This window comes from Marmota monax, unplaced genomic scaffold, assembly GCF_021218885.2.
Source record: "Marmota monax isolate L192 unplaced genomic scaffold, Marmota_monax_Labrador192_F-V1.1 WCK01_AAM20220418_F8-fsc00082, whole genome shotgun sequence".
NCBI lineage: Eukaryota > Metazoa > Chordata > Mammalia > Rodentia > Sciuridae > Marmota > Marmota monax.
In genome coordinates this window covers 7,836,523-7,859,072 of record NW_026695207.1, presented here as the reverse complement: position 1 = coordinate 7,859,072, position 22,550 = coordinate 7,836,523, and the positions used below count along the sequence as shown (strand labels likewise).

Sequence of the window (22,550 nt, the reverse complement as noted above, 5' to 3'; positions counted from 1 at the left end):
AGCAGATAAAACTACACATGACATACATATTTTCTCTACACTAGAAGAAGGTACACATTTTCATAAAAGGTTCCATGTCAATGCTAATACTTTACAAAAGCATTTTAAAATAACTAAGGAACAAGCTAGACAAATAATAAAACAATGTCAAAATTGTGTGACCTTTTTACCACAAGTTAATCTTGGAGTCAATCCTAGAGGACTGATACCTAACCATATTTGGCAGATGGACGTCACACACTTGCCAGAATTTGGAAAATTAAAATATTTGCATGTTACAATTGATACTTCTTCCGGATTCTTGATGGGCTCCCTTCATGCCGGAGAAAAAACTAAAGATGTTATAGCTCATTGCTTACAAAATTTTGCCACTGTGGGCGTTCCAAAACAATTAAAAACAGATAATGGTCCTGGTTATACTTCTACCTCTTTTAAACAATTTTGCTCATCATTTGGCATTACTCATATAACAGGAATCCCATACAATCCTCAGAGACAAGGCATAGTTGAAAGAGCTCATCAAACTATTAAAATGTACTTATTAAAGCAAAAAGAAGGAATTGGAAAGGGGTATATATCCCTCAAAGATAAACTTAAAATAACCCTTTTTACTCTAAAGTTTTTAAATTTGGATTCTTCAGGACTTAGTGCTGCAGAAAGGCATATGTGTCCAAAAAATGTACATAAGCCTAAGGTACTTTGGAAGGATATTCTAACAGGACAATGGAAAGGTCCTGACCCAGTGATTGTCTGGAATTGGGGGTCTGTTTGTGTGTTTCCACAGGGAGAACAGCAGCCAATTTGGATTCCAGAGAGATTAACTAAGGTCCTGACCCAGTGATTGTCTGGAGTCGGGGTTCTGTTTGTGTGTTTCCACAGGGAGAACAACAGCCGATTTGGATTCCAGAGAAACTAACCAAGCAAATTCTACAGACCAAAAAAAAAAAGGGTGATTTGACTCAAATCCATAATAGCTGATATCCAGAGCTCCAGTTTGGCTATTCTTACATCTGCGACAGTGATTAACCAGGATGCTTTTTTCAATATTTATTTTATTATTTGCCTTTTCCCACATCATAAAGTTCTATTTTACTTTTGAGCTCATACAGACCTAGGTTAATGTTTTTCTGATCAGTTTTATTTTTTGACTGTGGAGTTTTTAAACATTGCAATGTAGATTTCACCTAGGTAAAGCTACAAGGCCTTTACTATTGTCTTATGTGTTGTATGTTATGTGTGCACACTTCTGTTTTGTGTTGTATGTCTGTATGTGCGTATGTCCATATATCACATATGAGGAGCGCTCATGAATAAATGAATCCGAATTTTTTTTATTCACGTGATTTTAATGGTTTAATTTAGATTGGGTAAACAGCTGTTGAAAATTGTTTTAATATGTGAACAAATAAGGAGGTTAACAGGTCTGTTTGTTTACTTTCACCTTTCCTTTTCATTATATTTAATAATTCTGTTCAGGATAATGTAAATTGTTCAAAAAATTGTTTTCTTAGTGCCTGTTGGAATGTTACATAATTTTTTTCTTAGCATCATTGCCAGAATTCCTATCTTCATCCCAGTGCTGGTGAAGACAAAGATAAAACCAAACTACAGCTTCTTCGATAGTTATCACAACAAACTGTATAAACTGATGCATCAATGAATAATGTAACTGAACAAGTGATGCTCAATCAAGGAGTCGATTTACTTTGGGAGGAAATGGACATATTGACAGATTCCGCTGCTTTGAACTGCTTGCAGAACTTGCCTGGACTACGTGTCACTTGTGTGCATTGTGAACTATCAGTTGGTGCGGCGACTTGTGGTGGTGCTGGAGTATTTTTGCTGATGGTGTCACTGGTGATACAATTTTTCAAAGGAGCCCTCAATTGGCTTAGTGTCATGGCATTTTGCATCCTCCTCCCTTCTACTAGTGATGGTCTAAAATTTGGGGGCCAACAGAGGTGAGGCAAAGAACCTCACCCCCCCACTGGTGCAAAGACCTATCCACAGGTATGGCTGTATGCTGGACCGGTAGTCAGTGACGGGTATGATCCAATTGCAGTGGTACCAACCTAAGACAGGAGGCTGACGCCTAGAGGTCAGCTCATCCGATGACGGGTAAGGACCATATGTTGAATTGGACAACCTAAGGCAGGCACATTCCCTAAGCCACATTGCTTGTTGTTTAATTAAACAGAAGGGGAGAGATGTTGAGGGCCATGGCCGAGTCTGTATGGCCCCTGGCATTTTGCCAACAGTATTGATTGACAGGCGAGGAATTACTATCTGTCTCTGCCGCTACTTTTGAGTTCTCGCACTATTTTGGGAGTTCTCGTGGGGATTTCCGGGGATTCCCCGAGAGTTCCCATTGGTTGGGGAAGTGCAGGAGGAGGGATTTCTGGGAGAGATATTTGCGGCTGGGGGTTCCTGGACTAGCCGCGTGGCATTCGGGAGAATTCCCCAGGAGCGTGTGTGAGGTTTTTTCTTGCAGTTCAAAAATAAAGTTTGTTCCTGCTTCAGTGGCTCGTGATTTGTGCCCAGCTAGACAGCGGCAGGGTCCAACAACTATCTGAAGGCCCCTGTGTGGACCAGCTGCTGTGTCCCTTTGGGGCTGGACAGGAGGGCTGATGACTTCCCTTCACTCCCTTCCCAGTGGCCCCTCAGGTGCCATCCAAGGAAGCCATCTGCAGCCAGGCCCACCTTGCCAGCCCAAGGCTGTCTGATTATTGCCCAGAGCCCACACTGGGCAGAGTCCACCGTCCGACAGGCAGCCGACCACGTCAGGGTATATGGGAGGCCAGTGACCAAGACCAGCAACTCGAAGTCACTGGCAGACAGGTGGAGGTGTGCTTGGAAGGAAGACAGAGGGGAGGCAGGCGTGGTAAGAAGTGGGCGGTCATGGACCCCAGGCTCCCCAGAACTGGGGCCTCTGCTCTGGACGGCCCAGGAACATGGATAGCTTCCAGCTCCCACAGGTGCTGCTGGACCAGGGGGCAACAGCAGGTCTTTGCAGCCCAGAATGGCTCTGAGGGTATCTTCTTCGCTGTGTTCACAGCCTGGCTGCAGGGTGGACGTGCCACAGGGCCAGCCAACTCCTTCACCCATAATGAAAGCAGGCGCTTCCAGCTGTGGCCACCAGGTCACCCAGTGAGTGTCACTGACAACAGACTGCTCTCCTGTTCTGAGTACGATGAGGTAGACCTGCACACCTGCACATGCCCACACACCTGCTCACACATGCACACTCCTACACCTGGCACACCCACACACACCTGCACAGCTGCACACCTCTCACACTCTGCATACACCCACATGCTCCCAACAGCACAACCCACAAACCTGCACAGACACACTTATGCCCACAGGTACCTGCACACACTCACACACCTGCACACATATACCTACACCCACACACCCACATGCACCCATGTGTACCTGCACGCAGTGCCCCACACTCCCTGTGGCGCACACTTTCACACGTGCATACCCACCTGCATACCTGCTGCAGGCACTCCACACACACAATGGCACACCCTGCCCCGTAGCCAAGGGCAACTCTGCCTTTCCCAGGCTCCGGTATGGAGGCCTTCAGTAAATGCCCAGCCAGGAGAGGGGGCTGCCTCCCCTCCCTGGATGGGGGCGCTGGCGCCCAGAGGGATGCAACAGCCAACCACAGATAGGCTCAGCCACACACCAGGAGATGGGGCACTGCCTCAGTTTACCCATCTGCAACAAATCCTCAGGGTCCCTTGGGGACCACAGATCCCAGAGTGGCTGGTGGTCCAGAGGCGCTGCACTGAGGCAGGGGTGAGGGCTGGTCCTGCACAGCAGGCCCTACCCCACGGACCAGAGTGTGGCCTTGGCCAAGGGTACAGCTGTGGGCTCTTGTGACGGGCAGCAGTGGTCACTGCAGAGCCCCCATGGAGAACCAAGAGCAGGACTGGTGGCCACACCCAGGCTATGTGGGGAGAGGGGGCAGCACCTCCAGGCCTACCCGGCTGGTCCAGTTTCTTCCAGAGATACACGGGTGTGGTGGCCGCTGCAACTCCTGCCCCTTGTCCTAGCCCTGATGAGCAGTGGCCACCTCAACAGCAGCCATGGAAGGCCCAGGGCCACAGCAAGGGGCTGGGCAGCACCAGCAGCCATGTAGCACCCTCCACAGCAGCTCCTCTGGGGCCCAGGAGCTGGCCACGGGCCCGTGTAAGCAGGAGGCAGAGGCAGGCGGGAACTCCATTCTGCGATCTGGGCTGCCCAGGCTGCCCTCTGACTGCAGCAGGGTCCCACAGCCAGGTGGAGCTGGGCAGTGCCCGGGGTGCAGGCAAGGCCATGGCAGGGCATCCCTGACACCCCCAGACAGCTCACCATTCCTGGACACAGATGGGCCCAAGGAAGGAGGTGGCCACACAGGCCGTGAGCACATCTAGTGCCACAGATATGGCCTTTGACATGCTCAGCAGCAGGTCTACGCTGGGTTTCTGCTGCAGAAAGGGTGAGGGCTGCGTGCAGAAGGGTTGAAAGCGGATGGGGCTCGGGGCTGTCTGGGGGCCATGCGCCCCACTCCATTGTGGCTCAGGTTGGGGCGCGAGGAGCTAGAGCACCAGCTCGGCCCAGGGGCCTCCAGACACCAGCTGGGGCGCCCACCAGGGCCACGTCTGCCAAGCTGGAGGACTCCGGGCTGCACAGCAGGGATGCCCAGGGAGGGACCCTGCCCTGTGAGGTCACATCGTGCACACTACAGGACACTGCTGTACAGTACAAGGTCTGGCCCAAGGGCTGAGGGGAGCGAGCAGGACTCCCACGGAGCCTGTGGATGCCATCCTGCCTTTGCTATGCCAACCCAGGGATGGGCTGGGGACACAGGACAGGGACAGCCTGTAGGGAAAGTGGCACTACTGAGGCCAGGACCGCAGGCTCTGATGCACTGCGTGGCCGTGGGCTGGGGTTTGCCCGCAGGGAGGACATGCTGGCCCCTCCCACCCTCAGTCCCGTGGCACTCAGGCCCTGCTTTCAGGGGGCCGTGGGGCCGTGCATGTTCTGAACTCTGTGTGCTGCCCACAGGCCTCTCCAGCCGTAGCCCTGCTCCCCAGGGCCTGAGGTCTTCTGTGCCCAGTCACTGGAGCCCATGGAAGTCCCCAAGGGGGCAGGCCAGCAGAAGCGCCCACAGCCTAGCAGGGCAGAAACCGTCCCGCCCGGCATCCCAGAAGTCCTTTATTAGGCTGTGTACAGTACTCTGCAGTAGCGACAGGCTCAGCAGAAGCTCAACTCCAGACGTCTCCTGGCTGACCTTCCTGCCCAGAGGACAGCTCGCCCTCTTCCAGGGGCTGCGAGGCTCAGGTCCGGCGATCACATGGGAGGTCCCGCTGCCTTGCCCAGCCAGCCCTGAGCAGCCCTCAGGGGCACAGGGGGTGGGCTTTGGTGGGCACAAACTGGCACCTGACACACGGCGGGGCAGGCCCTCAACTCAGCGCTCTACCCCACACCTCAGCTCCTGCGGCGCTCGGGACTCGGGGCTGTGCCAGGGCTGCTGGGCCTCTGTGCCGCTGACGTGACAGCCCAGAAGAGCATCCCCACCCCAGGCCACTGCCTGCACACAAGGGGACAAGGTCAAAGTCTCTGTCTCATGGCAGAAACCACAGACACAGGCAAAACTGGAGCAAAAGGCCTGGGACTACCGAGAGCTAGTTCTTCACGGACGCAGTGGGCTCTGGGGACTGCAGAAACTCGTAAGGGTCGTGGGTCACGTCCGGCTGCTCCCCAACGCTGAGGTGAGAAGGGCTCCCTGCAAGTGTGAGGGAGCACTGTGTCCACATGACACGGAAACCCACGCTGCCCACTGGCTCCCGGGCGCAGCCCAGCCGCAGCCTGATCACGAGGAGGACTTTCTCCAACGGCCCTGGCAAGCCGGCGTGCATCCTGCTCCCAGAATGCCCCGGCACTCCCTGGCAGCCAGGAGAGCAGTGCTGGGTGGGCGGCCACCCACGGGGGACGCTGGCTCAGCACGGTGGGCCTGGGCTCTGCCCCCGTCCCAGGAGGAGTGAGTCAGAGGGGACAGCAGGATGTGCCTGAGCCAACCCCACGTGCCACCGCAGGGGTGCCCCGCCCAGATGGCGCTGCACTCTGCCCAGCAGAAATGCCCCCCGGGGCCCCCAGAAGAGCGCAGTGCCTGACGGCAGAGGAACCCGCAGGGACGGCTGGACTAGGGCGCACAGCCAGGGCCCCCACAGCACTGCGGCACCCGCTCAGCTGCACCCACTGAGGCCCTGGGGCACAGAGGCAGAGGCAGCCCGGGCCCAGCCTGTGGCCTGGCCACCTACCCGGGGGGTGCGGCTCCCTCTCGGAGGCATTGGACAGGGAGCTGAGGTTGGAGGGCGGCCGGGAGCCCCCTCGCTCGGCCTGCGCCTCGTGCAGCTCCTGCAGCAGCTGCGCGGTCCCACCCAGCTGCAAGTGGCCATCGTCGGGGTCCAGCTCCTTCTTCACCTTCCCTGTGGGGAGAGAGCGGCATGCCCCGGCTCAGCTGGGCCCACAGCCGGCCCACAGGAGCGGGCCCGGTCAGCTCTGGGGGCTGGGCAGCTCACAGTGAGGGCGCCCAGCTGCAGGACGGGGATGGACAGAAGCTGCAGGACCCTCAGGCCAAGCCCTGTTGGCCAGCCTACTGGGAGCTCAGACCCTGGGCCACAACAGGACATCTGGGCTGGGCTCCCACGTGGACCACAGAAAGCCAGCGGCCACACGGGGGCTGGAGAGGCCACCACCCAGCCAGGGAAGAAGTCCCCAGGCCCATCGCTGGGCACACCAGCACCCCACGCACATATGTGATGGCCTGCATCCCGTGGCCGGGCCAGTCAAAGCCTCGGAAGGGTGTGGCCAGACAGGGGCCTCCATTGCCTCTACACAAGCGAGGCTGGGGCCTCCCTATGCCTGGAAAGGCTCCAAGGCCTCCAAACCACCTATGGCCACAGAACAAAGGCCACCCAGCTGAGCTGTGTGCCCTGGCACCCAGTGGAGTAAACCCTGACACCCAAGAAATGCCCGGACCGTGCCACGTGTGCCCGGGGGACTCTGAGGGAAAGCAGGATGCTCCACCAGGAGAGAGGGAAGGGACAGTGTCCCAGGAGGCAGGGATGGCCTCAGCACACCCACAGCTCCTGCTGCAGGGGGAGAGGTGGCATCTGAAGAGGTACCCAGGATAGCACAGCCCACATTCAACAGCCACAGGCCAGGCCAAGCCACTGGGTCCAGCGACACGGAGGCCACCCTCCTGTGAGCCAGATGATCCGTCCAGGGCTCGGGAGGAAAGCCCCTCCTTCCCCACGTGACCTGCACTAGCACCAGGGGTGGGGCTCCGGCCAAGCAGCGCTGCCGTGGACACCAGCAGGGTCCTCCAGTCCACTCCGCTGACTCGACCCCTGGAGCTGCAACAGACTCCACGGTGAGGGCCCATTCTCTGCACTGACCACATCCCAGGCCCATCAGTCAGCCTGCGCTGTGCTGCTGGCTGGCTGGGCCCCCTCCTCGGGAGGCTCCAGAATTTGGGGCCAAGCACTCGTGTCCCATCATGCCACATGAGCAGGCACGCAAGAGCCCAAAGGGACGTGCCCAGCATGACTTACCCAGAGAGCTGAGCATGGACATGTCCAGAGAAGCCTCGGAATATGACTTCACTGACATGAAGTCCAGGACAGAGCCGCCGTCCCCCAACGGGTCCCCAGCCTGTGGAGAGGAGCACACTGAGGTACCCAGCACAGTCATACCCTTCCCAGGGCGCCAAGGGACAGCCCTGGCTCTGAAGCTGCCGTCGGGCGACACTGGGCTGCAGCACATAGGTGGACACACAAGTCCATGTCCAGGGACAAACTCTCAGACTGCCCAGTGCCTGCTGTCACACAAAGCCAGTGACTTGTCACCTTCCAAGGACTCAGGCATGCTGGGGACGTGGGACCACATCCAAGGTCCCATGGCCATCCCACAGCGAAGCTCCCTTCTCCCCCCAGCAAGGGCCTCCTGGGGAGTCTGCGCCAGCCCAGGGTGCTGTCAGCCCCTGCTGCCCAGCTGCTGCCCTCACACCCAGGCCTACGGCCTCTTCAAGCTCCAGGGGACCCCAGGCCCAACGCACAGCAGATGGCCCGAGATAAAGTCTGCAGGAGCTGTCCTGCCAGCCAGAGGCAGGCTCTGCAGCAAGGGCCCATGGCCCCATTCCACAGGACAGGCCACTCAGGTGCCATGGCCCCTGCCCACCCTGAGGGCAGCACCACAGGCCGGGAAGGAGAGAAGCCCCACAACTCACACTCCCTCAGAAAGAACCTGTTCCCAGAGATGCAGCAGGCGCTGTCCTGCAGCCCCCAGGGCCAGACCCAGCGCTGCCATGCAAAACCTCGTCCAGCTCCGTGTGCACTCGAGAAACCCACCTTTACTTCATCTGCAGGCCTCGGGGGCGCACTTCTTCTCTGCAAAGGAACACAGGTGGACACCGGGTCTTCCAAGGCCATTCTCATGCAGGGCAACCTCTTTACATCACCACAAGCAAGAGCTGCACAGCCCTGGGAGCTCCCAGCCAACTTCATGGCATCCCAGGGGAGGCCAGGTCCCACAGGGCTCCCCAGCTGGCAGCAAAGGCAGCCACCACAGGCCCACACGCCTCTGCCAGGCGAACTCTGTAGCAGTGCTGGGTGGGGGGTGCCTGAAAGGTGGGGAATGCAGCGGCAGAGGGTCCCAAGGCCGTGCCTGCAGCCAAGGATGTTTAAAATAAGCCAGGGACAGCAGCAGAAGCAGACCAGGTGGTTTGCCCCAGATGCTGGGTGCCGAGGGGGGTGTGTGCACAGGGCGGGCAGGGCCATGGGCCATGTGTTTCCCACCACCTGCAGTCCTGTGCTCCGACAGGAGTGTTCCCTTGAAAGCATCCTAGCTTTGCACACGTTCCTCAAAACAGTCATTCAGAGTTTGTCCCCACGTCTGTTTCCAGGACGTCTCTGAGCCGACCCTGTCCTACCCACCAGTCTCTCACCAAGCCGGCCCTGTCCCTCCCACCGGCCCCTCACCGAGCCGACCCTGTCCCTCTCACCGGCCCCTCACTGAGCTGACCCTGTTCTTCCCACCTGCCCCTCACTAGCGACCGTCCCAGGCCTTCCCCACACCCTGCAGTGCCTGCCAGACATCCCATCACTCCGTTCTCACACCAGTCACCCAGAAGAGCCACTGCTCTGCAGTCCAGAGCCACCCCAGGCCTCAGGAGTCATGTCCCTCCTGCTGTGGCACCCACCTGTAGCAGCACCACCTGCAGAGGGGCTGGCCTCCTGCCAGAGGGACCCTCAGCTGGAGGACTGTGGACGGGCAGGGCGCAGGGCTGGTGGAGTCCGAGGGACCTGCCTTGAAGCTCCAGCACGCAGATGCCCTCTGTGCCCAGGGCACAGGTGCATCCCAATGTCACCCAGGCCGCCAGAGCAGACCAGCAGTGCCACTCCACACCCAGACTAAGCTCCCAGCCAGCCACAAGCACTGGCCTTCTGCCAAGATGACAGCCAGCACTCCCCAGGAAGATGACGGAAGGCACCAATTGTGGTTGACAGGCACAGATGCCACACCATCTACTGCAGGACTTCTCGCAGCCACGGTACTCTCAGTGTGTTGGAGACATTTTTATTGGGGCTGGGGATATGTAGCTCAGTTGGTACAGTGCTTGCTTTGCATGCATAAGGCCCTGGGTTCAATCCCCAGTACCACCAAAAAAAAAAAAAAAAACCACTTTTAACATGAGATCCACACAAAATGACCCACAAGGACTGAGGTGGCTAGTGGTCAAGTGCTTGCCTAACCCGTTCCTAGGTATCCCCAGCCCTCAGGAGATAAGCTTCATAAGTGGAAGGCCTCTATGCCCCTGTCTGTTGTCAGAGTTCTGGGTACGGCTGACCCAGGCCAACCTACACCCTGACTAGCCAGAGGTAACTTCCAGCAGCCACATGTGGCTGCAGACGGTCGCCCAGACTGTGGACACCTTGCATCCAGCCAACACGGCTGCATCCACAGGCCTGCACAGTGGCCGATGGGCCTCTTCCAGGAGCAGCCCCACGGCAGTGTGGTGGGCATTACCGGTGCGGCAGGAGACAGGTGGGAAGGAGAACAGCTGGATTCGCGAGACCACGCGACCTCAGGAAGCCTCGTGGCCTGCAGCAACCAGGGGTTTGCACAAGGCCCAAGAGCAGTTTGGTAAAGTTCCCTTCCCCCTAGCAAGGGCCTCCTGGGGAGTCTGCGCCAGCCCCCTGCTGCCCAGCTGCTGCCCTCACCCCCAGGCCCATGGCAACTGGAAGCCATAGCAACAGAAACTAGTCAGAGCCAAACCAACCACACACTCACACAAGACCACGATACGCGGGGGGGCGGGAGGGGGGGGCACTAGCAGCAGCTGAGCTGACACTAGGGCATCCAAGTCGTGCCGGGACCCAGGAAAGGCAAGAGGCACCAGCAGGAGGTGAGAGAGCAGGCGGGGACTGTCACCTTGAGGCACAGGCCGGGCGTGGCACACCCCAGCAGGAGCCTGACAGTGGGCAGACGCAGGTGTAGCCCTGCAGCCAGAGGGCAGCAGTCCTGGAGCTGCCCGCCACACCCAGCCTCCTGTTTAAAAGGCATGTGCACCCTTGGCCTGGGGTAGCAGGAAGCTGGGGACTCTGCAGGGGCTGCAGCCTGAGACCCAGAGCCTGAAGAAAACACATCGGAACAAAACACAAAGCGGACCCCAGAGCTGGGATCCCGTCCCTCAGACAGCGGTTCAGAGACAAGGCAAAGGCAAGCCCTCCAGGCCAACCCAGGGGCCGCGCCTCGACAGGTGAGGACCACCAGACCCCAGGCTGCAGGAGCCCCACAGGTTGCTGCAAGAGAAGCTCAGGGCCCTGTCCAGGGCAGGACAGGAGCTCCAAAAGGGGGCCCGCGCGGCCAGTGTCCTCAGGAGACAACTCCTGGTCCAGAGCACACTGTCACCCAAGGACACAGCAGGGTGGACGAGCTCCTTCCCTGGGCCATGCCACACGCACAACCCACCTGCTTCAGCTGGAAGAGCACCCTCGAGTGGTCTCCTCCCGTGATCTGGTCCAGGAGGTCATCTACCATTCTCTTGCTGTAGCTCCCAGCGTCCTTCACAAACTCCTGCAGGCTAAAGGGGACCGTGTGAGACAGTGTGCTAAAGGCCCTGTCTACCCTCAAGGACTGCTGCCCACCAGAGTCCTCCTGATCAACCCAAGGGGCCTTGAAGGTGAAGCTCACCAGGAGCAAACCAAGTCAGGGAATGGTAAACACATGACCGTCCCACAGACTGGCCACCTCCACCAGCCTGGAGGAGGCCGTGCCTGTAGGGTGGGGCTAAAAGCACAGCAAGCCAGATGGCCACAGGGGAGATGGTGAAGCATGTGGCAGTGCCCCAGCAGACTGGTCGCCCTGGAGAGGCTTCCCATACAGTGGTGAAGCAAGGCCCTGAGCACACAGCTCCTCAGTAGCCGCCCAGGTCAGGTCCTCTCTAGTGATGACCTGCAGCAGGCTGGGGCACTGCTGAGAGCCAGAGGAGACTGCTGCCCCGCTCCCGTGGCCACTCCAAGGGCCAGCCTGGGCAGGCCATGCCTACCTCAGCGCGCACTGCACGCCCGTCTCGTCTCCGTAGGCCGAGTACAGCAGCTCTGCCTCATCTGACTTTAAGTCACCAAACACAGAGTTGTTCTGCATGGACAACGCAGTGCTGGCACTGGACAGGAACGTGACTAGAAAGGGGACAGTGGGACATCAGAGCCAAGCCCTAGGCACCTCTGTTCCTGGTGGTAGCCATCCCTGCTGGGCCAGCTCAACGCCACAAGGACGTCACCCACAGACACCAGGGCCCTCCTGCCATGTGGCCAAGAGAACGCCTCTGGACACTGAAGTCCCTGCAACTGACAACTGTACTGGAGGCAGGCGCAGCAGTGTCCCCAACACAGGCGTGAAGGGCAGGAGTCCGGGGAGGGAGGTGCTGCTCAGCATGGTGTATGCCCGGAGCACAGGGAGGACAGGGACACTGGGGCTGAGAAGGCACTCCAGCAGGCGATGCACTCCAGCCCAGGCTGTGCCATCAGCAGAGGGACACGCGTGAGGCTGAGGTGGGGCCGAGATGGGAATGCAGAGTTCTCCCCAGGACAGACTGGAGTTGAGCCCATGGGGCCCTGCAGATAGCACAGTGACCACAGGAAGGGAAGGAGGACAGGGACGCATCCTGACCCCAGAAAGGGACAGAAAACAGAAGAAACCCTACAACCAGGGGGTGCAGATCAGTGCTCAACGCACGCTCTGAAGCAGGGCTGCACCTCAAGCCCGTAAGGAGAGGCCGACGTGTGGCAGGAAGGACGGGGCGTGGCGGGGCTGCGGCCAGCCGGCACACCTTTGCTTCTTCTCTCGTCCTTGAAGCCCAGCGTCGTGAAGCCTGGGAGCAGCTTGCTGGAGAGCGAGCTCAGGTCCACAGGGTGCGTCTCCTCTTCTGCAGGAAGACGGGAGGTGTGGGCAGGCAACCGGCAGCCGGCAGGCCCAGGCAGGACGGCTTGCGGGCTGACCTGGGCTCTTGCGGCTGCTTGTCCGCTCCCATTCTCACCACCCCCGGGGCAACAGCATCAAGAGGCCCGTCTTGGCCTGGCCACTCAGGCTCCCCACAGCGCTCACGCAGGGCCAGAGCCCAGAGGAAGCCTCGCCCACCCTGCCTACGGCCAAGCAGCGGCAGCCACCACAGCTTGCTGCCAGCGGCACGTCTGCTAGCCACCTCACTCCCGCCACCCGGGCTCGGAGCAGATCCCTGCACTCCCGACAGCCACCTATCCCGGCACTGTCTGGCCTAGGTACCAATGGCCTCACCTGTTCTCTTACAGAACACTGCGGTCACCCCAGCTAAGCATTAGAGGTTGGAGTGACGTCCTATACACGTTGGAGAACACCGGTCAACCTGCTAACATGGCTGGGCGAGGCAGTGCCACAAGGTGTGTGGGCACCTGGGCAGGCTGTGGGGAAGCCAAGCCAGCGTGGCCACATACCACCCTCCCCACGTGCTGCAGGTGCGTCCGGATTCCAGTGAACCAGGCGTGGGGCAGTCTCCCCTCCTGCCTGGGGATGCTTCCTGGGGCCAGAGCACCCACCAGGCGGGGGCCCAGCCCTCTCACCCTGTGACCATCCCTGCTACTCTGTTGGAGCTCAGCAGGCGGGTGCCTCCCAAGTCCCAACCATGAGGCTGACTGGCCTCCCTGCACACATGCGGCACCTAGGTGCATGCAGAGTAGGAAGCCAGGCAGCTGTGATGCTGACCCTTCACCAGCAGCACGGACATATGGCCCAGTGACATGGGCTTTGCATCACTGAGCCTGCACAGGGGTCAAAGGGCAAAGGTCAGGCAACTGAAAATCAGACCCTGGGTGGGACACCCACCATCGGCATCTGGCTCGGCTGCATTCACCACGCTGTAAAGCAGGCTTCCGTCTCCAAGCTTCTTCAGGTAGCCCATCTGCAAGGAAACAGCACCTGAGCATGCCCTGGGACAGCACCCCACAATGGAGGGCAGCAGGAGCCAGTCTTTGCCACGTGGTTAGAGAGTGCAGCGGCCTCTGGTGTGGGGCGGACGCAGAGCTTTTGGTGGAGAGCATGTCCGAGTTGAGGCCAACCCAGGTCCATGCAGATCCATCAGGAGCCCTATGCCCACGTGTTTCCAGCTCTGCCAGAGGCCTCGCCCAACACCTGGTGCCCAACCTGCGTGCAGACCCGCCTGCCCAGCAGAACTGAGCCTGGCCACACAGCAATCCTGGCTCGGACGGAGCAGCCTGAGGTCCCTGGACCACCACCCAACACCATCATTTAGCTTTCTACTTCTGTCTGTTTGGTACTGGGACTGAACCCTGGGGCATCTATGTGAGCTACACCCCAGCCCTTCTGTTTTTTGTTTGAGACAGGGTCTTGCCAAGTGGCTGGGGTTTCTCCAAGTTGCCCAGCTGGCCTTGAGCTTGCCATCCTCCTGCCTTAGCTTCTCTGTCACTGGGGTCCCAGGCGTGGGCCACACCCGGTGTGTTTAAGCTTCCTCGCGTGCCATCAGCGTGCACTCTCGAGAGTCCTCCCAGACCAGGCGATGGCAAGACTGGGAGCCAGGGGCGCAGGGCTTGGGAGCTAGGCAGCACGTGCTCGACCATGCGGACGCACTGGGCCACACACAGGCAGAACAGGGGCAGGGGCAGTGGAGCAAACAGCGCCAGAGCTATTGCCGCTGCACAGGCAGACCAGGGCAAGTGAGGAGCACCCTGTCAGGGACATTCGAACACTCCCTGCAAAGAGGCCTGGCCGGCGGGGAGGCTAGTGGGTAGGGTGCACACCAAGCGATGAGAAGACGGGCCGGGCACTACGTGGTGAGGGGTGCATCGTGGCTACTGGTGGCCCTGCCAACGGGCCACACTGGGGCCTTTCTGAGGAAATAAGGCCAGGAGGACCAAGGAGCTGGTGTGCCCTCTGACCTGGACTCTCCCAAGATAAAGGGCAGTGCTGCGGCCTGAGCGGTCCCCTTGCAAGGCACTGTAGGGCTGTGGTGGTATCCTCCTGACTCTGAGGGCCGTGCTTGTGACACACACGAATGCCTGGGCCAGGGGCCGGGGCACTACCTTGCCACCCGGGAGGAACCGGCTGATCCTGTCCCGGGCTTCATCGGCCGCGTGCTCCACCAGGGCCAGCACATGCTCCTCCGCTGTGCTGTCTGTCAGGCTGCAGGCATTCCCCTCAGGCTCGAACATGCAGCTGCAGGGCAGGGACACCAGGCGTCAGACGCTCCGCCCAGCATGCCCCACGCACAGGCTGGCAGCTTGTGGCCTGGGCCCCTTTAAGCCCCAGGCACCTCTCACACCTCTACCCAAAGACAAGGCTCCTGTGGGAATGGGCGGGGGGTGTCGTGTGCAGAGCACCTGCTCCCAGTCCAGCTTAAGGAGCACTCCCCTAAAGCACAAGGAGAGAGGGACAGCATTCTCATCCAAGGCACCCCGGGAGCCACAGACCAGGGGCTGAGCACCACGCACGGGCAGAGCTAGGTGTGGCTGTCAGCAGGTCTGGACCCAGAGCAGCGTAGCCAGGGTCCCGGGGCAGAGGACATCTGGCCGAGTGGCTGAGAGCCCTGCCTCCTGCAGAAGTCGAAGCAGATGCAGGGCCTCCCCCTGTGTAGGGCAGGGGTCTGAATGGCTAAGAGCTGCTTGCAGCAGGGGCAGATCCTATGTGAGGGTGTCCCTCTCAGTCACTGCCACGACAGCACCCTGGAAACCCATCACGGGAAGGATGTCATCGAGAGCCACAGTGCAGGGCTCCATAGCACTGGGCTGACACTCAGGCACAGCCTATGACACAACCCGACAAGGCCCCGCCTGAGGTGACAAGCCAGCACCAGCGCGAGGCCCCGCCTGAGATCTGGATGTTCGGAGACTTTCTGCAGGTCTGAGCCCTGAGCAGAAGGCCAGGCACCCACAAGGCAGCTGGTGTCCTGCAGGGAGACGACAGAAGGCACTGGAGCACACCGGTCTGCATTGGGAATCGCGCCCTCCGTCCTCTCAACCTTGTGACCCAGGCCACTAGAGGAGGTACGCAGCACAGACACTCAGCCCTGGCCAGCTGGGTGTCCCCACTCTGTGCAACTTGGGTGTGTTCTGCATCTGTGGCTCAAAGCAGAGCCACGAGGTCACGGGCCAGATGTGCTGGTGAGGAAACAGCTCACAAGGGTTCCCGCGAGGCCTCAGCAGGTGCTGCCACAGGGGACTGCACCGCGCCAGCCTCCATGCTCAGCCTCCTAAGACCAATTGCACTGTGAAACTCCAGGCCTGGGCACAAAGAGGAGGGCCCCCTGGAGGACCTCTCGTCAGCTGCAAACTGCAGTGCCCACCTGCTTCCTGACCACCAGGCTGCCCTTCCCTCCAGTCCAGCATCTATGCAGCCACAGAGGCAGCACCGAGAGCCTGTCTTGTGGCAAGACAAAACTCTCCATGAGTGCTGGCTACCCAGAGCGGGCCACCGAGCCTCCCGTACGCAGGGACAGGCACAGCAGAGGCCATCAGCAGATGCTTGTCCAGGGGCTGCCCCAGGAGTGGCCAAGAAATATCACACCAACAGAATGGAAGGCACTTCAATGACCAGTCGGTGCATGTGTTGCAGGCCTGGCCAGAGGGCCCCATGCCACGCCTGGGCCAGCACAAGGCACCAGCCTCAACATGGCCTCCTGCCTCCCGTGTCCACCGGAGGCGGGCATTGCTGTGGAGAGCAGGACGGTGAATAACAGCGTGTGCTAGGCAACCACAGCACACTACGGAAGTGACCCAAGGACCCTGGTCCACAGGCTGCTCTGAGACACGGCCAAGGCCACCCATGCAGGGGCCCTTATCCTCCTCACGCTGCAGGCCAGCAGGGAAGGCCGTGCTGAGTCCGCCCGGTGCCTGGCAGGACCTGCAGGCTCTGAGCAGCTGCCTCCTTGCAGAAGCTCCTGCCAGTCTCCACCTGGCCACCTGCAGTCTCTCCTCTCTGGGGCCCGCCCCGGAGCCTCACCTGATGGCTTCTCTACTCGGCTTTTTGGACTTCTTGGCAGTTTCTACTTGTACAGGCACAGCCTCAGGAACGGGCTCCTCAACGGCCGCGTCCTCACTGCCCAAGAGAGCTGCCTGCTGAGAGAAATCCATGTCCTGCATAAACGACATGCTGCGCTTCAAAGCTAACAGCCGCTCCTAGAATCAGAAAGGACAGAGCAGCGGACTTTACCTCTCCCTCACAGCCACAGGGCCATGACGATGGGATGGGATGGTGGCCACCGCCTCACCTGGCCCACAGCTAGCTCCCAGCACAGCAGTGCCAGTGGGCACGGGCTCAGCACCAAGGGATGCAGCCCAGAGCCCATGGGGGAACAACCAGAGCCAACAAGCAGCCCCCACGGGCAGGGGACACTGCAGGCAGACCTGGGAGGCCCCTCGTCCCGTGGGACAGTGCCCTGCCAGGCACACCCACGGCAGCACTGCAGTCGGCCCAGCGCAGGACCTCCACCCCCAGCCCTCACAGCTACTCTGCGCAGGAAAGGGAGCCCAGCAGAGGCCGCCAGGCAGGGCGGCGGGCGAGGCGGATGAATGGGTGTCACTCGCCGTGCTTCTGTCACACGGAAGCCACAGTGTGGTCTGGCCCTCGGGCCGCCGTCGGAGGCCCCTTACTTTGCTCATCATCTTAAAGCCGGCATGGAGGATCTTCTTGGCCAACTTGTAGTACACGGTGTCAGGCCGGTTGTAGGTCATCGCGTTGTCACACATCAGCTTAAAGTCTGCCTGGAGAGAGCAGCAGGTCAGAGGGCTCCTCAGGCTGGAGGTGCCACGTGAACAGGAGCCCAGGAAGGGCTAGGGATGAGTGGGGTTTAGTCCTCTCCACCCTGTGATCTGAACAGCAATTTTCAAGAACTCAGAGCCATGCGCAGTTTTTCATGGGTCTGTGTTTGTTGAAGATTCCCCGTGAATAACGGGCACTGTTTCCGACTCCCTGGCGTGTTTGTGAGGGGCACGGGCCACTGTTTCTGACCTCCCTGGGCACGACACGTGTGTCTGAGAGGGACACAGGCAGGTCCCCTGCTTCCCCCTCCAGCCCACCTCTCTCCAGCAGGGATATGGACCAAGACAGGATTTGGCAGCAATGTTAAGTTCTTTTGGGTAGAACAAAGGGACAAGGTGACAGTGGGCACCATGATTCCTCTGCCTCCAAGGTCTCTCCAAGCAGGGAACTTGGAATGCCATCTACAAGTTTCCTAAAACTGTTAGAAAGATGTCCCCCAGGTGAGGAGAGCCTCGCTGAGCAGCTCTCACCCAGAGATGCTGGCATGCCTGTCACCACAGATCCCTGGGCACCTGCCTCCCACAGTGAGGGCACTGGAGGCGTCCACTGGCTGGCAGCATGCCACCTGTGTCCTTGACAGAGCACGGGCCTGGGTCTCCCACCAGCGCTCTGCCAGTGTCCCCAGGGAAGTGAGGCAGTGCAGCCAACACACCTCCAGGCCATCAGCTCTGGATGATGCCTGACGGAGTGCTGCCCCTCTGCCCTCAGCCAGCAACTCGCAGACCCCAGGCTGGGTCCTGGGGAGGACCTGGGGAGGGCAGTGCTTCACGCCTGGCCCTGGCCTCGCTGGTCTCTCCCAGGAAGCCCCTCCAACCACCTTTCCTGCACTGCTGTGGTGAGCGCCAAGCCAGCCCACTCTGCAGCTCTCCAGAGCTACCCCAGATGCAGCCCAGAGCCAGTATGGCCTGTGTTCCTCCTGCCTCGCCAGGGGCAAGTTCAAATTCACCAGGAGCCAAGAGCAGAGCTTCCAGGAGAAACACGCATTCCCAAAAGAATAAAACCAAACACACAGGACAAAACTGGAATCAAGGAGATCATGCTGCTCCCAATGCCCACTGTGAGCCAGGCCACCCAGACACACTCCTCATACCTGTGGGACAAGCCCTGTGTGACCAGCGCGATGACCTAAGGTCTCTGACCGCCCACAGCACACAGCTCAGCCTCCGACCCAATGCAGGGAAGGCCAACCTACTTCCTTCCTGCTGTCTGTGGACCCCCAGGACCCTGCCCACGGACACGCCCAGCTACGCTGAGCCGAGGTGAGCGAGAGGTGTGCCAGAAAGCACGGGCTTACCTTGAATTCTGTGACCGACTTGTACTCGTTGGCCACGATCTTGTCCTTCATCGTGCCGAAGTCCATTGGGTGTTTTATTATCATCGAATACCCAGGAGCGATTGCATCCGTGACAGGAAAAGCAAAAAACCCATGAGGGTCTTTTCTGAAAGCAAAGACGCCTTTAAAGAGGACAAACTTTAAACCTAGATTTCTAAGCCACACAAAGATCCTCGCGATCAGAAAACTTACAACTGACCAGGTTGAACTTTGCTTCCCAACGGTGGAGGCCACCCTGCGCCTTCAGGCCGTGACAGCCTCTGGGTCAGGACACACTCCTGCCTCAGTTCGCACCTCCAGGCGGCCAGCACCAGCCGTGCCTCGGCCCAAGCCCCAGCCACCTCCAGGCTGCACTCTGGCCCCAGCCCTGCCCTCATCTCGCAGACCTTCCCACCCTGGCTGGACTGCGAGCCCCCTGGGAAGGCACACGACAGGGCAGGGGACGCTGTGGACGGAAGACAGAGCTCACCTCTGCAGCTGGCGGAGGAAGTGCTCCAGGAGCTGCTGGATGGGCGTGCTCTCGGTCTCCGCTGCCCATCAGAAAGAAAGCAGAGACAAGCCACGTGAGGCTGGGCCCCTCATCTCCCAGCACTTCAAGTCCAAGCAAGAATGTGCACACAGACAACTCAGACTCCGCGGCTCCTGTCGGCTAGCTGGGTGGAAGGGGTGCCCACAACACCCGTCTCAGACCCCTACCTCAGCAGCACAGACCTGCCACTCAGGCTGTTCCCAGCTCAGACTCAACTGGGCCTGGCGCCTCCTGGGCAAGGGCCTGAAGCATGGGCCTGGACATGCCATACAAAGTTCTCCTGAGGACAACAACGGTACCTACGGCTCTGGCTGTGATGCTCTTGAGCGAGCAGGGTGCACCACGTAGCACCCATCACTAACCCTGGCGGCACCCTGGGGCTGCGCTGGCTGCAGGCCCTCCCACAGGCAGTGACATCTCTCAGGCTACAATGTTCAGCAAACTGTGAAGCCTGACTGCTGCTTCATGCCTACTGCCTACAGTCCCCACAAACTGGAGGAGGCCAAGGAAAAAGATCCCCGAGAGACAGCCGCACAGGTGAGTCACAAGCTCTGCAGAATTGGCCTCTGGGCAGCCATACCACATGGCTCCTAATGGTCTGAAAAACCCAGCAGTAGCCTCCTTGTCATGTCCCTAATGTCCCACCCAGCTGCCTCAGTTTCCCAGCTGTCTGGGAAGCACAGGATGCCAACTTCTGTAGGATATCTGGGGATGCAGGTCCAAAGGAAAGACCATGAGCGGGGAACTCCAGCCAGACACCAGCCCTGGCACACAGCCCAGGTCAGGAGCTAACTGAAGACCACCCCAGCCTCCTTCACTTCAGTTGCAGCCATCTGAAGGGAGTCCAGACCCACCTAGGTACTTTCTCCCAGGGGACTACCCACTTCCACTGAACTGCCCATGTCTAGAGTGAGATCAACTTGGGGATCACTCACCTGACAGTCTCCATGAGGAGCAACAAGGCAGATAAAAGCAAACTTTTAGACTCAAAATTGGCCGGATATTTCTGTGAAGGCCAGATAAAACAATCTAGTAGTGAGGTCACACACCTCAAGTCTCTGAGGCACCTGCCTTTTTCTTTTCGTGTTTAAAAGTGAATAAGTCCTGCTTAGCTTGTGGGTTAAAGGGTTTTTAAAGGCCACAGGCAGTAAGTGGCCAACTGATCTGGATGAGGGTGGGAACCCCGGGTCCAGGGCACGCTGGCATGGGCCCAGGAGAGCACCAGCCTCTCTCAAGAGGCTCCCTGAACAAGAGCCACCGTATCTTGCCTGGCTGTGTCCGGCAAGCTCGCACCGGCCGATCTGGGGGTGGCTCCACCTCCACCTTCTTTCCAGGGTCGAAGTCATCTGCCTCTCCCTCTGTGTCACAGTGCTCCTTCTCCCTCTTCCGCTTCTTCTCCTCCTGTGAGGCAGGCAGAGTGACAGCTGCACTGCGTCTCGCCCCGCCTAAGCAGGAGACGCATGCCTCTGCCTCAGTCCAGGGGACACCCCTCCCGAGACCCTGCCACAGGGCAGCCAAGGACCAGCCCCAGGTGCCCACAGCAAGCCACTGGCCTGTGGTCTGCAGCTCCTGCAGCCCTGCAGCAGTCCCAGCCATGACCCCACCTTCCGCTTTCTCCTCTCCTCGTCATCTGGATGCTTCTCCTTCTCTGACTTCTTCTTCTTTTTCTTCTTCTTCTCTCTGTGTCTCTCCCGCTCGTGATCTGACCGGTCCTCGTAGTAGCTGGAGTCATGGCCTGAGCCTGAGAGCTCGGTCACCTCGCTCCCGCCCACCTTGAGCACCAGCTTCAGAGGCTTCTCCAGTGGAGCATCTGCATAATCTGCAACAGGCCAGGGCCGCTGAGTGCTCAGCACGTGCAGGACCCACAGCCCCAGAGGTCGGTGGCCCCAGGGTAAGGCCGAGGAGCTGCCAGAACCCTGGGCAAAGGCAGCTTGGCAGTGCTCCTCCCTCCACTGGAAGCCCATTACCATGCAGGGAAGGAACAAGGCCAGGTTCCCTTACCAGCAGCCCCTCCCCTTGCTGCAGCTGTAGGTCACACCCCCCACCAGTCAGAGGAGCTGCTGCTGGCAGAGGGAGGGGAAGGCAGGTAGGGAAAGGGCAGGAGAGGTGATCCCCTGGCAAGGCAGAAAGGGTGCTCTAGGGCAGGTGACCCGGGACCAGCCAATTTCGGGGGACACCAACTTGGATCCCCCATCCTTAGCCTAGGTTCTTCTCCCATGCCCTCTCCCCAGAGCCTGGGAACCCACTTAGGCCTCTCTGCCCAAGCCGGCCACCTAGCCCAGGACCTCAGGACCCTTCTCCACCCACTCCTGAACCCCCGGACCTGCCCTGCCCAATCCTGCGACCCCTGCCCAGGTCCCCATTACACCCTCCCAGCCCAAGACCCGGAACCCTCCCTGTCCAGGACCCCAGAGCCCCAGCACCCTCCCTACCCAGGACCCTCCCCCGCAGGACCCCAGGCCCCTCCCTGCCCAGGACCCCAGCACCCCCGCCGTCCAGGCCCCCAGAGCCCCGGCACCCTCCCTACCCAGGCCCGACCCCAGGCCCCTCTCTGCCCAGGACCCCAGCACCTCGCCGTCCAGGCCCCCAGAGCCCAGCACCCTCCCCACCCCGAACCCCAGCATCTCCCTGTCCAGGCCCCCAGCGCCCCCGCACCGTCCCTACCCAGGCCCCTCCCACGCAGGACCCCAGGCCCCTCCCTGCCCAGGACCCCAGGACCCCCGCCGTCCAGGCCCCCAGAGCCCCGGCACCCTCCCTACCCAGGCCCGACCCCAGGCCCCTCTCTGCCCAGGACCCCAGCACCTCGCCGTCCAGGCCCCCAGAGCCCAGCACCCTCCCCACCCCGAACCCCAGCATCTCCCTGTCCAGGCCCCCAGAGCCCTGGCACCCTCCCTACCCAGGCCCCTCTGCCGCAGCCCGGCTGGCTGGGCAAAATACTGCAGGCCCCCAGGCCCCTCCCCACCCAGGACCTCAGGCCCCTCCCCACGCTGGACCCCAGCACCCCCGCCGTCCAGGCCCCCAGAGCCCCGGCACCCTCCCTACCCAGGCCCCTCCCCCGCAGGACCCCAGGCCCCTCTCTGCCCAGGACCCCAGCACCTCGCCGTCCAGGCCCCCAGAGCCCCAGCCTCCCCGCCCAGGCCCCCGGCACCCTCGCCGCGCACCCTCGTAGGACGAGCGCCATTCAGCCTTGTGCTTCTTGTGCTTCTTGCCCATGACAGCGGCGGCGGCGGACCCGCGGGAGCGCTGCCGCCCGAGGCCCGGCCCGCGCCCGCCGGAAGTGGCTCTGGAAGTGGCTCCGCAGCCGCCGAGCGCTTCCGGGTCAGG

General features: G+C 60.1%; 1 protein-coding gene across 4 annotated transcripts; it reads right to left on the bottom strand.

Moving 5' to 3' along the window:
• Positions 1-5,195: 5,195 nt before the first annotated feature.
• Positions 5,196-22,501, bottom strand: Brd9 (bromodomain containing 9). Of its 4 annotated transcripts, none has more exons than XM_046430345.1 (16): positions 22,388-22,501; positions 20,831-21,045; positions 20,495-20,627; positions 19,167-19,227; positions 18,659-18,803; positions 17,196-17,306; positions 16,546-16,721; positions 14,631-14,763; positions 13,417-13,492; positions 12,389-12,484; positions 11,606-11,738; positions 11,029-11,140; positions 8,406-8,444; positions 7,611-7,710; positions 6,315-6,482; positions 5,196-5,779 (listed from the first exon to the last, which is right to left on the bottom strand). In XM_046430345.1, the coding sequence occupies exons 1-16, from the start codon at positions 22,437-22,439 to the stop codon at positions 5,679-5,681; spliced, it is 1,851 nt and encodes a 616-aa protein (XP_046286301.1). In that variant the 5' UTR covers positions 22,440-22,501; the 3' UTR covers positions 5,196-5,678. The 4 variants fall into 4 exon arrangements, with proteins under 4 accessions (XP_046286301.1, XP_046286302.1, XP_046286303.1 ...); XM_046430346.1 differs by having other exon boundaries at positions 16,546-16,661; XM_046430347.1 differs by having other exon boundaries at positions 16,546-16,658.
• Between the last annotated feature and the right edge of the window lie 49 nt (positions 22,502-22,550).